General features: G+C 41.1%; 1 protein-coding gene across 1 annotated transcript; it reads left to right on the forward strand.

Annotated features, from left to right (window-relative positions):
* The first annotated feature begins 12,769 nt into the window (after window positions 1–12,769).
* LOC127299341 (uncharacterized) lies at window positions 12,770–14,115 on the forward strand. The gene has a single exon (XM_051329293.2). It carries the CDS (start codon window positions 12,829–12,831, stop codon window positions 13,972–13,974), a length of 1,146 nt encoding a protein of 381 aa, XP_051185253.1. The 5' UTR covers window positions 12,770–12,828; the 3' UTR covers window positions 13,975–14,115.
* Window positions 14,116–14,764: the final 649 nt, after the last annotated feature.

Genomic DNA, 14,764 nt, shown 5'->3' on the forward strand with positions numbered 1-14,764 from the left:
ACAAGGATGAACCGGTGCAGCAAAACTCACATAAAAGACATATTGAAAACATTATAAGACTCTACACCGTCTTCCTTGTTGTTCAAACTCAATACTTGAAATTATCTAGACCTTAGAGAAACCAAATATGCAAACCAAATTTTAGCATGCTCTATGTATTTCTTCATTAATGGGTGCAAAGCATATGATGCAAGAGCTTAATCATGAGCACAACAATTGCCAAGTATCACATTACCCAAGACATTTATAGCAATTACTACATGTATCATTTTCCAATTCCAACCATATAACAATTTAACGAAGAAGAAACTTCGCCATGAATACTATGAGTAGAAACTAAGGACATGCTTGTCCATATGCTACAGCGGAGCGTGTCTCTCTCCCATAAAGTGAATGCTAGGATCCATTTTATTCAAACAAAACAAAAAAAACAAAAACAAACCGACGCTCCAAGAAAAGCACATAAGATGTGATGGAATAAAAATATAGTTTCAGGGGAGGAACCTGATAATGTTGTCGATGAAGAAGGGGATGCCTTGGGCATCCCCAAGCTTAGACGCTTGAGTCTTCTTATAATATGCAGGGGTGAACCACCGGGGCATCCCCAAGCTTAGAGCTTTCACTCTCCTTGATCATGTTGCATCATACTCCTCTCTTGATCCTTGAAAACTTCCTCCACACCAAACTCGAAACAACTCATTAGAGGGTTAGTGCACAATAAAAATTAACATATTCAGAGGTGACACAATCATTCTTAACACTTCTGGACATTGCATAATGCTACTGGACATTAATGGATCAAAGAAATTCATCCAACATAGCAAAAGAGGCAATGCGAAATAAAAGGCAGAATCGGTCAAAACAGAACAGTTCATATTGACGAATTTTAAAATGGCACCAGACTTGCTCAAATGAAAATGCTCAAATTGAATGAAAGTTGCGTACATATCTGAGGATCACTCACGTAAATTTGCATAATTTTCTGAGTTACCTACAGGGCAAAACAGCCCAGATTCGTGACAGCAAAGAAATCTGTTTCTGCGCAGTAATCCAAATCTAGTATGAACTTTTCTATAAACGGCTTTACTTGGCACAACAAAACACTAAACTAAGATAAGGAGAGGTTGCTACAGTAGTAAACAACTTCCAAGACACAAAATAAAAACAAAGTACTGTAGGTAAAAACATGGGTTGTCTCCCATAAGCGCTTTTCTTTAACGCCTTTCAGCTAGGCGCAGAAAGTGTGTATCAAGTATTATCAAGAGACGAAGTGTCAACATCATAATTCGTTCTCATAATAGAATCAAAAGGTAACTTCATTCTCTTTCTAGGGAAGTGTTCCATACCTTTCTTGAGAGGAAATTGATATTTAATATTACCTTCCTTCATATCAATGATAGCACCAACAGTTCGAAGAAAAGGTCTTCCCAATATAATGGGACAAGATGCATTGCATTCAATATCCAAGACAACAAAATCAACGGGGACAAGGTTATTGTTAACGGTAATGTGAACATTATCAACTTTCCCCAAAGGTTTCTTTGTAGAATGATCAGCAAGATTAACATCCAAATAACAATTTTTCAGCGGTGGCAAGTCAAGCATATTATAAATTTTCTTAGGCATAACAGAAATACTTGCACCAAGATCACATAAAGCATTACAATCAAAATCTTTAACCTTCATCTTAATGATGGGCTCCCAACCATCCTCTAGCTTTTTAGGAATAGAGGCTTCACGCTCTAGTTTCTCTTCTCTAGATTTTATGAGAGCATTTGTAATATGTTGTGTGAAAGCCAAATTTATAGCACTAGCATTAGGACTTTTAGCAAGTTTTTGCAAGAACTTTATAACTTCAGAGATGTGGCAATCATCAAAATTCAAACCATTATAATCTAAAGCAATGGGATCATCATCCCCAATGTTGGAAAAAATTTCAGCAGCTTTATCACGTGCAGTTTCAGCTTTAGCGCTTTCAGGCAGTTTCTCGCGCTTTGCATTAGAAGTGGAAACATTGCTAACACCAATTCTTTTATTATTATTAGTAGGAGGTGCAGCAACATGTGTAGCATTAGCATTACTAGTGGTGGTAATAGTCCAAACTTTAGCTACATTCTTCTCTTTAGCTAGTTTTTCATTTTCTTCTCTATCCCACCTAGCACGCAGTTCAGCCATTAATCTTATATTCTCATTAATTCTAACTTGAATGGCATTTGCTGTAGTAACAATTTTATTATGATGATTCTCATTAGGCATAACTTTCGATTTCAAAAGATCAACATCAGCAGCAAGACTATCGACTTTAGAAGCAAGTATATCAATTTTCCCAAGCTTTTCTTCAACAGATTTATTAAAAGCAGTTTGTGTACTAATAAATTCTTTAAGCATGGCTTCAAGTCCAGGGGGTGACCTCCTATTATTGTTGTAAGAATTCCCATAAGAATTACCATAGCCGTTGACATTATTATAAGGATATGGCCTATAGTTGTTACTAGAATTGTTCCGGTAAGCATTGTTGCTGAAATTATTATTTTTAATGAAGTTTACATCAACATGTTCTTCTTGTGCAACCAATGAAGCTAATGGAACATTATTAGGATCAATATTAGTCCTATCATTCACAAGCATAGACATAATAGCATCAATCTTATCACTCAAGGAAGAGGTTTCTTCGACAGAATTTACCTTCTTACCTTGTGGAGCTCTTTCCGTGTGCCATTCAGAGTAGTTGATCATCATATTATCAAGAAGCTTTGTTGCTTCACCAAGAGTGATGGACATAAAGGTACCTCCAGCAGCTGAATCCAATAAATTCCGCGAAGAAAAATTTAGTCCTGCATAGAAGGTTTGGATGATCATCCAAGTAGTCAGTCCATGGGTTGGGCAATTTTTAACCAAAGATTTCATTCTTTCCCAAGCTTGAGCAACATGTTCAGTATCTAATTGTTTAAAATTCATTATGCTACTCCTCAAAGATATAATTTTAGCAGGGGGATACTATCTACCAATAAAAGCATCCTTGCATTTAGTCCATGAATCAATACTATTCTTAGGCAGAGATAGCAACCAATCTTTAGCTCTTCCTCTTAATGAGAAAGGGAACAACTTTAATTTTATAATGTCACCATCTACATCCTTATACTTTTGCATTTCACATAATTCAACAAAATTATTAAGATGGGCAGCAGCATCATCAGAACTAACACCAGAAAATTGCTCTCGCATAACAAGATTCAGTAAAGCAGGTTTAATTTCAAAGAATTCTGCTGTAGTAGCAGGTGGAGCAATAGGTGTGCATAAGAAATCATTATTATTTGTGGTTGTGAAGTCACACAACTTAGTATTTTCAGGGTTGGCCATTTTAGCAACAGTAAATAAAGCAAACTAGATAAAGTAAATGCAGGTAAACTAATTTTTTTGTGTTTTTGATATAGCAAACAAGATAGCAAATAAAGTAAAACTAGCAACTAATTTTTTTGTATTTTGATTTAGTGCAGCAAACAAAGTAGTAAATAAAACTAAGCAAGACAAAAACAAAGTAAAGAGATTGAGAATTGGAGACTCCCTTGCAGCGTGTTTTGATCTCCCCGGCAACGGCGCCAGAAAAAGCTGCTTGATACGCGTTCAACACGCGCCCGTTGGGAACCTCAAGAGGAAGGTGTGATGCGTATAGCGGCAAGTTTCCCTCAGTATGAAACCAAGGTTATCGAACCAGTAGGAGCCAAGAAGCACGTTGAAGGTTGATGGCGGCGAGATGTAGTGCGGCGCAACACCAGGGATTCCGGCGCCAACGTGGAACCTGCACAACACAACCAAAGTACTTTGCCCCAACGAAACAGTGAGGTTGTCAATCTCACCGGCTTGCTGTAACAAAGGATTAACCGTATTGTGTGGAAGATGATTGTTTGCAGAAAACAGTAGAACAAGTATTGCAGTAGATTGTATTTCAGTAAAGAGAATTGGACCGGGGTCCACAGTTCACTAGAGGTGTCTCTCCCATAAGATAAACAGCATGTTGGGTGAACAAATTACAGTTGGGCAATTGACAAATAAAGAGGGCATGACCATGCACATACATATCATGATGAGTATAGTGAGATTTAATTGGGCATTACGACAAAGTACATAGACCGCCATCCAACTGCATCTATGCCTAAAAAGTCCACCTTCAGGTTATCATCCGAACCCCCTCCAGTATTAAGTTGCAAAGCAACAGACAATTGCATTAAGTATGGTGCGTAATGTAATCAACAACTACATCCTTAGACATAGCATCAATGTTTTATCCCTAGTGGCAACAGCACAACACAACCTTAGAACTTTCTGTCACTGTCCCGGGTGTCAATGCAGGCATGAACCCACTATCGAGCATAAATACTCCCTCTTGGAGTTACAAGCATCTACTTGGCCAGAGCATCTACTAGTAACGGAGAGCATGCAAGATCATAAACAACACATAGATATAATTTTGATAATCAACATAACAAGTATTCTCTATTCATCGGATCCCAACAAATGCAACATATAGGATTACAGATAGATGATCTTGATCATGTTAGGCAGCTCACAAGATCTGACAATGATAACACAATGGGGAGAAGACAACCATCTAGCTACTGCTATGGACCCATAGTCCAGAGGTAGACTACTCACACATCACACCGGAGGCGACCATGGCGGCGTAGAGTCCTCCGGGAGATGATTCCCCTCTCCGGCAGGGTGCCGGAGGCGATCTCCTGGATCCCCCGAGATGGGATCGGCGGCGGCGTCTCTGGAAGGTTTTCCGTATCGTGGCTCTCGGTACTGGGGTTTTCGTCACGGAGGCTTTAAGTATGCGGAAGGGCAGGTCAAGAGGCGGCACGAGGGCCCCACACCACAGGGCCGCGCGGCCAAGGGGGGGCCGCACCGCCCTAGGGTGTGGCCCCCTCGTGGCCCCTCTTCGTCTCGTCTTCGGACTTCTGGAAGCTTCGTGGCAAAATAGGACCCTGGGCGTTGATTTCGTCCAATTCCGAGAATATTTCGTTACTAGGATTTCTGAAACCAAAAACAGCAGAAACAAAGAATCGGCACTTCGGCATCTTGTTAATAGGTTAGTTCCAGAAAATGCACGAATATGACATAAAGTGTGCATAAAACATGTAGATAACATCAATAATGTGGCATGGAACATAAGAAATTATCGATACGTCGGAGACGTATCACCGAGCACGAGTCTCTCCAAACACCCTCAAGGAGTCTCATGAAAATGAGACTAAAATCAAGAAGGAGCTGGAGGACAAGCATGCACAGGCTATGTCGGAGATGGTCGAGAAGCTCAAGACCAGCAACAATAGAGTTAAGAATCTGGCTTCCAAGCTAAAAGCTGTTGAGACGGAGGCTGCGGACATTGACAAGATGATCTTCCGTAAGGACTTCATGATTCCGGCATGCATATGTTATTCTTCTCTTTCCAATTCGGAAACTGATCATACAACTTTGTGTATATCAGCGCTGCTTGGATTTGAACGGCAAAAGGATGATGGCCTCTCCCGCACCGAAGCATACGAAGAAGTCGGAAACTCGATTGAGGATCTGATTGAAGCGTCCCGGAAGATTGCTCAAAAGCTTTCCCTGAAGAAGGCCCGCACCAAGGTCATTGACACGATGACAAAGATGATATGCATGGTGCCAGAGCTTATCGAAGTTTGGCAAGAATCATCTGCCCGTGGAGTCGCCGCCCATTTCTTAGTGATGTGCAAAGCACATTTTCCGACATTGGACTTTGCCAAGATTGCTGCCGGAGTCCCAAAAGCCACCAACGTCAAGAAGCTCCTTGCGGAAACCTACGGATTTGACACGCTCTTCTCCAATCGAGTGGACCACTCAATGTGGTATGAGAAGCATGATCTCCCGGCTGGCTTTTCCGAGGATGAGGAAGAAGATGAAGAGGAAGGCCCTAGGTCCAGCGCAAGTCAGTTAGGCGAGGAATCGGGCGATGGATCTGGCAAGGACAACACCTTCCATGTCTTCGAAAAAGACAAATCAGAGTCTTCAGAATGAAAAACCTGAAAAAACACTGAGTTGCATCATTTTGGACCCTTCGAGGGCTTGTAATAAAACTAAGTATTTGAAGTAGCTAGGGGCAACAATGCATGTCGTGGGCAGAAAAACTTATCGTACTATCCTTTGATATTTATATATGCACATTTCGTTTTTATCTGAAGCAAGTGCTGGTGTTTGAATTTTCCGGCTTACTTGCTTGACCTTCCACGAGCCGGAAGACCCTTAGCCGGAAAGAGCTCACCGACGGCGATGGAGCCTAATGGAAAATCCGTCAATAACCACTGAAACAAGTATCCAGCCTCAGGTGCCGGAAGTCGCTACTAGGAATCCACAAGTTCGCAACAGAAATTACATAGTCCAGAAAATATAAGCTCACGTCGAAGTGGACGATTTTGAAAATCACAACTTTTATACACGCCTAGGCGGAAACATCCAGCTCAGCAGTTTTAGTCGGAAAACATACACGATCCAGAAATGAACAAGTAAAGGAGGTAAAAGACTTAAGGAGTGAACCGTATGCTTTATTTCATTGATCATGTATCATAACTATTACAATGTATGTAATGCAAAAATTGCTAAGTGTGGAAAGGACGTAGTTGTGCTATATTCCAAGGACGGGTTGTTTCATTGTATACGTCATCCGGATCCTCCCTCTTGTGTTTCCACTGCCAATTGGTTGGTCTATCCTTTAACTCGCGGATATCAATGAGGTAGTAAGATCCGTTGTGCAGAACTTTGCTCACGATGAAAGGTCCTTCCCATGAAGATTGCAACTTATGCTCTTTCACCTGCCGAAGGCGGAGGACCAAGTCATCTTCCTTAAACGAGCGGATCCGGACTCGACGGCTATGATAGCATCAAAGTTTCTGCTGGTAGATGGTGGAACGTTGGTCAGCTAGGTTCCGAGCTTCTTCGAGCAGGTCCACCGATATTTGGCACTTTGTTTTTTTAAGGGAACAATAGAACCTATTTATCAACTCACCTATTCATTTTTCATCAATAGTTAAATTAATGTTTTACCAACCTTGGCCCTGTAATTTTTAAGGGAATAAGGAACTATTTTTTTTTTGCCAACCATGGTAGTGTGTTCTTATCAACACATATGTTATGGATTTTTTTCAACCTTTTTTTGTGTTCATGCTTTTTCATGATACAAATGTTGGCCGTGTAGTATTCTAAGGGAATAAGGGAAACTATTTTATCAACCCACCTATTCACTTTTTATCAATAGATAAATTAATGTTTTACCAACCTTTTAGCCCTATGATTTCGAAGGGAATAAGGTAACTATTTTTTTATACCAACCATGAAATTCTGTTCTTACCGGCCAACACCTATGTTATGGTTATTACCAACCATTTTTGGGTTTCCTACTTTTTTTATTATAAAATTTTGGCCCTTTGTTTTTTAAGGGAACAAGGGAACCTTTTTATCAACCCACGAGTTCACTTTTCTTCAATAGGTAAATTAGTGTTGTACCAACCTTAGCCCTGTATTTTTTTGGGAATAAGGAACTAACTTTTTTACCAACCATGAGAATCTGTTCTTATCAACACATATGTTATGGATATTTATCGACCTTTTTTAGGTTCATGCTTTTTCATGATACAAATTTTGGCCATCTAGTATTCTAAGGGAATAAGGAAACTATTTTATTAACCCACCTATTCACCTTTCATCAATAGCTAAATTAATGTTTTTACCGACCTTAGGCCTATGATTTCTAAGGGAATAAGGGAACTATTTTCTTATACCAACCATGATATTCTGTTCTTACCAACACCTATGTTATGCTTATTACCAACCTTATTTGGGTTTTCTTCTTTTTTATTATACAAATTTTGGCCCTTTGTTTTTTAAGGGATAAGGGAAGCTATTTATCAACACACCAATTCACTTTTCATCAATAGGTAAATTAATGGTTTACCAATAATTAGTCCTGTGATTTCTAAAGGAATAAGGGAACTATTTTTTTATACCAACCATCATATTCTGTTTTTACGAACACATATGTTATGCTTATTACCAACCTTTTATTGGGTTTCCTCCTTTTTTATTATACAAATTTTGGCTCTCTGTTTTTTAAGGAAACAAGGGAAACTATTTATCAACCACCTATTGACTTTTCAACAATAGGTAAATTAATACCAACCTTTAGCCCTGTGATTATAACGGGATAATGAAACTGTTTTTTATACGAACCATGATATTCTATTCTTACCAATACCTATGTTATGCTTATTACCAACCTTTTTTGGGGTTCCTATTTTTTATTGTACAAATTTTGGCCCTTTGTTTTTTTTAATGAAACAAGGGAACCTAATTATCAACGTACCTATTCACTTTTCATCGATAGGTAAATTAGTGTTTTACCAACCTTTAGCCCTGTGATTTATAACGGAATAAGGGAACTATTTTTTATACCAACCACCATATTCTGTTTTTACCAACACCTATGTTATGCTTATTACCAATATTTTTTGGGTTTCTCCTTTTTTATTATACAAATTTTGGTCATTTGTTTTTTTAAGGAAACAAGAGAACCTATTTGTCAACCCACCTATTCACTTTTCATCAATTGGTAAATTAATGTTTTACCAACCTTTAGCCATGTGATTTCTAAGGGAATAAGGGAACTATTTTTTTGTACCAACCATGATATTCTGTTCTTACCAACACCTATGTTATGCTTATTACCAACCTTTTTTGGGTTTCCTCCTTTTTTATTATACAAATTTTGTCCCTTTGTTTTTTAAGAAAACAAAGGAACCTATTTATCAACCCAACAATTCACTTTTCATCAATAGGTAAATCATTGTTTTTACCAACCTTAGCCCTCTAAATTTACCAATAATGGTAGTCTATTCTTATCAACATCTATGGGATGAATTTACCTACCTTTCTTTTCGAATAAGGAAATTGTGGGACAAGGGAATTGTTTTTTCTACATATTGCAAGTTGTAGTTCATTTCATTTGCAAGTGGATTCGGCTGCTCCCCTTCTTTTTTTAACCCTAAAATTTCACTAGTCCAAAAAAGGAATGAAAAAAAAGAAAACTAATATATAGAATTTTCTTGCATAACAAATAAAGGGAATTGCACGATCCCACATGGAAAAACGAAGCAAATTAACGTACGTCTTCAAATCCACGCGCAACTAAAGGGAATTTGTTTCATGTAGGCGCGGTTCAAGTCAAATCCCGTACGGCAAGTAACCTGCGCGTGGTCCACAACGTGCTAATCACATACGACACGTAACTTACCACGAAAGGAGATCCGATAGTACCCGTTTTTGGAACGTCCACTCCAGACTGTCATAAGCCTTCCTCATATCCAACTTGAATGCGCAAAACCTTGTTGAAGTCACATTCACCACAACCAAGGAAGCGAAGAATCCGCCTTTAAGTGCCTCATCATCTCCCAAGTCTTGTAATGAAGGCTTCTGTTTGCTTCACTGTACCAACAGGTTAGCCTCCAAATATCTTCATGAACCTCCATGCCAATGTGCTACTTAGATAAATTCCTCATGTTTAGCTTAAGAGGGTTCCTCCAGTAAACACGGAGACCTCCACTACGACCACAGCTTCCCACACCAAAAGCGTGATCAAACCCCCTATTTGACAAGGGAACTTCACCCATTTCATTGACCTTCGAACCGCTCTTGCCCTCCCCTTTCACTTTCATAGTGGTCTTCTTTGGCCGGCCCACTCATTTCACTCTCAAGCTCTCTGAGAAGAGAGAATCCGATTCAAGATGTTTCGAATTCAGCCTTTCCTTCATGTTCGTGCTTAATATTAACACCAGACGGCTCGAGATCATCAATTTTGAAGTGAGAAGAGAAGGATCCACTCTTCCCCAATAAATAAACTATCAACCATAGTATTAGAACAGATGCTTCTAGGAATTGGTACAACTGAAATTTATCGCACCACCTCATCAGGGATAAAAAAAGCTAATAAACTAAGATGCCAATCCCTATTAAGCCTCAATCAATAGATTCTGCCCTCTGCCCAAAGCAGACCGAAAACAAGTATCGATCTGCCTGTACAATCGGACCAATTGACTTGGCATACGTCTCTTATCCACAGGCATGCTTTTTTAGTCTCTAGTGGGCTTTGCCCGCCTCTCGTGGGGAACGTATTGTTCTAGTCAAACCATGCCCTAAATCGTTATTCCTTTTCGGTAGATCCTTTTTTCTGTGTCAGAACCAGATTTGAACTGGTGACACGAGGATTTTCAATCCTCTGCTCTACCATTTTGTTATTTGCATTTGGGGGGTAAAGCTTATCTTCTAGTCATTGAGTTCGCAGAGATTAGAGTTAGTAGAATTGCCTGATGTCTCCAATTTGAGGATTGAAAAAGCTTTAAAGAAAAGGAAAATGACATGCACATAGTAACCATTATACTAATCTGATGTGGATAATGGACTATGCATACTGTGGATGTAGGAATATGTAGACGCGTTTTCTCCAAATATGGGTTATCAGAAACAGATCGCGTGCTAAGCCTCTGGCGGTCGACCGCCAGCTAGGACTGCCCCGTAATAGTACATGTATAATGTGGATACGTACTAATAATGGTCAGGTTCATTACGTATTTGCTAGTTTCTAAGCCCAACGCTTGTAGCAATCTGTGATCCATCTAGTTATGATGTCACCGAAGCCCAATAGTAGTAAATAGCCCATCTGCCTGACTGCCCGTGATTGCCCATCGATGCTCGCCCCTGAATCAAATCCAAGATCGATCTTGGTAGGGTGCATGCCGCCGTAGCTGCTGTACAGGCACCAAAGCAATAGTGAATAAAGCGGTCGCCGAGGATCGTCCATCGTTGCCCGCCACCGATAGTCCAAGGTTCGCTTGGTTGCCCGTTTGCAGATCGTCCACACTACCACCCCGCTTACCAAACAACCCTCGCCAGTCGCCACTGTCCCGCTAATTCACAAGTACACTATACACTATACTATGTGATAGCTAATCTGATCTACCTTTTCTTAGTTTTGGAATGACTCGTTAGTACCAAACAAATAGATATATAATACATAGATTGCTTTTTCGCGCATACTGATTCACTCACAAATCTGGCTTGCTATTGAAAATTAGATCTGATCGTTGGTGAATTATTTGGACTTAAAGTGGTAAAAGCATTATTTCGTCACACTTTGTTCAATAAATATCTAAGTCAATGTTTGGAATAATTTGTATTCACCTAATATTACTGCTAAACATACCTTGATATCTATTTTATTTTGGACTTGATATCCTGATATAGTACATTCGATTTAAGCTCATCATAGTTTCGCCCCCCTATACCCAAATCCTGGCTCCGCCCCTGAGCATTCTACAAGTTTTCTGTTCTCTACACTTTGGATGAGTAGACCAACAATGAGAACAACCGGGGTGCTATTGAGTATGACATATGAGTGGCACAAAATATTTAGTTATGACATGTTTCAATTGCCGGATAAAAAGAGGAGGAAAATGAAACTGAGCGATACCAAGTAGGATTGAGCAGGTCTGCAGAAGAAGGGAGTTGATACGTGCATTTTACATCATCAATGTTGTGACTCATATGTGACTCATATGATTAGTTTTGAATGCATATTTGCCATCCGCGTTTGCGTTTGTACTGCGTTTCTTAAAAAAACTAACATAGCTACAGTCACACAACGAGAGCACAAACTTTAAAATCATCACAAGCAACACAAATGCCAGCACATAATCAAAATCAACGACAACAACAAAACGTTACGGAACCCCAAATCGTACACATGAAAAAACACACGTGGATTAAACCATTCGAGCAGCCATGGGCGGAGCCAGCGTTGTAATTTGGGTGTACACATCACCAAAAAATCAACAACCGACATGTTACAAGACTTTCGTAATAATTGTTTGCAAAAGACAACATCTCACAAGTCATGTTCCTCGCCTGCCTCGCCTCTCGGAACAGCAACACTCTCCCCTCTCTAGGTCCTAGCGACTACACCACGACGACGCACGCATTGCACAGCCCATCAACACCATGCTTCCGTGGCTCAGTTAGTTAGTCCGCAGAATCGCAGATCGACTGCTGTCGGTTGTCCGTAGTTGCACCTCGCACGGCTTCGAGCTCTCAAAAAACAGCGGCGCCTGTAACATAGTGTGCTGAGCGCTGTCATTGACTCGTTGTGTTGAACTGCAGATGAGCAATTGGTTAGGAATGGCTAATTGGATCCTTGTAAGCGAGCATACTAATAGTATTAGGCTTTCTACGCTTTGCATTGATGGGCCAAATAGTTGTTTGTTTAGTCCTTGGAAAAGCTATCAACCTACAACATATACGTACATACTATTTCTTTTTGGTAAAAATAATAGGTGTACATCCATGTATCTATGTAGCTCCACTTATGCGAGCAGCACACGTGTTGCGCTAGCATTAATTCTCAAGGCGACGAAAAGAATTGTAAAAAAGGAGAAAAATCAAAGTCCTCCAACTCTGAGAAGTGTATGTATGTGGCGCGGGCTCTCTAGGGAGTCGATCCGCTGAGGAGCTAGATAGAAACTGAATCCTATTTGGTTTAGAATTTGGGTCTGACCTGGTTTGGGCGCTGGTGTATTTTGTACGTGCATATAAAGCACGGAGGTAGACCGTAAGGTGGTGAATTTCCCCAAAGAATCGACCACCTAAAAAAAGGAGGTTTTTGGGTTAGAGAAAAACCGACTCGGTTCGGTTCGGTTGTCCATCCATCTCATCATCAACAATACATAAGAGTAGGAAGAAGGGATTGATTGAGGCTGTTGTTTTTTCATGGCACGCCGCGGCGGCGGCGGCGGCTGGATCTCCCTGCCGGCAGAGCTCATCAACGAAGTCTCCGACCGTCTGCCGGCCGACGTGGACCAAATCCACATCCATCAGGTATGTTCCCACTGGCGCGCGTCCACCGCCCCGCTCGCAGCCTGCCGTCCCTGGATCGTCGCCGGCCACGACCGCCACCGCGACCATTATAGCGTCGTCAACCCCATCGGCGACCACTCCTTCTGGCTGCCCCGTGGTGGAACAAGGATCCAACCCCGGGCCCATGCCCCGGCGGGCGTTCCCTACTGCTGCGGTATGCCCCGCGGCTGGCTCGCTCTCACCGACGACCTGCGATTCCCCACCAGGCTCATCCTCTGGGATCCCCTCTCCCAAGCTGAGATCCCTCTGCCCACTCTCACCACCGTCGCCCAAGTGTTCCTCTCCGGAGACCCCCTCACCTCGCCATCGTGGATGGCGATTGCGAGCCAGAAAATCCCCAACGTAGAACTGGGGCAGAGGTTGTTCTTTTGGCGTCCAGGCGATGCAGCCTGGACCTCTCAACTCGAGTACCCCAACGGCAGGATCGAAGGCGCCGCCTTCCACCACTGCAGGTTCTACATCTCCACCATGAACATGTCACTCGACATCTTTGATCTCCAGCAGCATCCTCCCAAGCGTCTCCGGAGGATATACCTTTATCCTCCTCTGCAAGCGCGGTGTCGACGCTTCCCTGGGAGGCCGAGGCCGCACGTGGTGGCCTGCAACAACCAGATGTTGCTCGTCATGGTGTACCGTGGGCTATACAACGCCATAGTCTTCGCAGAAGTGTACTCTCCGGATTGGGCTGCGCAGCCCCTCGACCTCCAGGAGAAGGTGACAGATCTTGGCGACTACTCGCTCTTCCTGGGCCGAGGTGACACTCTTGCTCTCTCCGCAAAGGAGTTCCCTGCCACCAGGAGAAATTGTGTATACTTTGTGGAGCACGATACAACCAAGCATGATCGGTGGCTTGTTGTCTTTGATTTGGTGTCAAACGCTTTGGAGCGAATTCCCCACCCAGAAGACCAGAGGGAGGGCGGCAGCAAAACCAGTGGCTGGTTGGCCTATTCTTGGTTCTGTCCCAGAAGACCCTTTGTGAAGCTAATTAGTGAATTTTAGCAGCAACAAGCTCTGTATGAATTTATTTTATTTGTAATACAATCATCATTTTGGCAGCAACAAGCTTTGTATGAATTTATTATTTACAATACAATCATCATTTTAGCAGTAACAAGCTTTCTATGAATTTATTTTTTATTACTTGGTTGATTAGGAGGATAATTTTTTCATATTAGAGTGACCTCCTTTTTAGACAGTCTGAACATCACCAATAATAGATGTTGTCGCCCCAGATATTGGACCCGACAATTATGAGATGCGGTACTCCTCCAATCAATCAATCAAACATAAATTCAACTTCTGCATTTTCTATAGAACTATTGTACCAATTCTCTATATATCTTGAGCGCTTGCTAATTATTATTCTAAAGTCAGATTAGCTCAACAGGCTTATCTTTAGGTCAACCCTTTTGTTCTTTAGATTCTGAGCAAGTTTCGTGTTTTGGATAGAACATTGCATCATTTATCATGTTTGTATTATGGCTAGGATAAAGGTGTATATGGATTCTTGTTAGTGGCGAATGACATTGGATGACTGTAATATCATGGTTTATTGTTTATGATGATGAACCTATCTTTACAGTGAATCTCGTGAACTGCATGCCTTCTAATTTTTCTCAAGTTGTCACCAGGCCACATGTCTAATTCTACCTTCAAGTATAGTTTTCCAATTTGTATGGAACATGTAGACTTGTAGGAAAGATTAATACGGAGTAGTTACTAGGGTTAATTGGATCTATGCCACTACAATTTTCATAGATTGGAAAAATGCCATTACAAAAACACAAGT

This window comes from Lolium perenne, chromosome 5 (genome assembly GCF_019359855.2).
Source record: "Lolium perenne isolate Kyuss_39 chromosome 5, Kyuss_2.0, whole genome shotgun sequence".
NCBI lineage: Eukaryota > Viridiplantae > Streptophyta > Magnoliopsida > Poales > Poaceae > Lolium > Lolium perenne.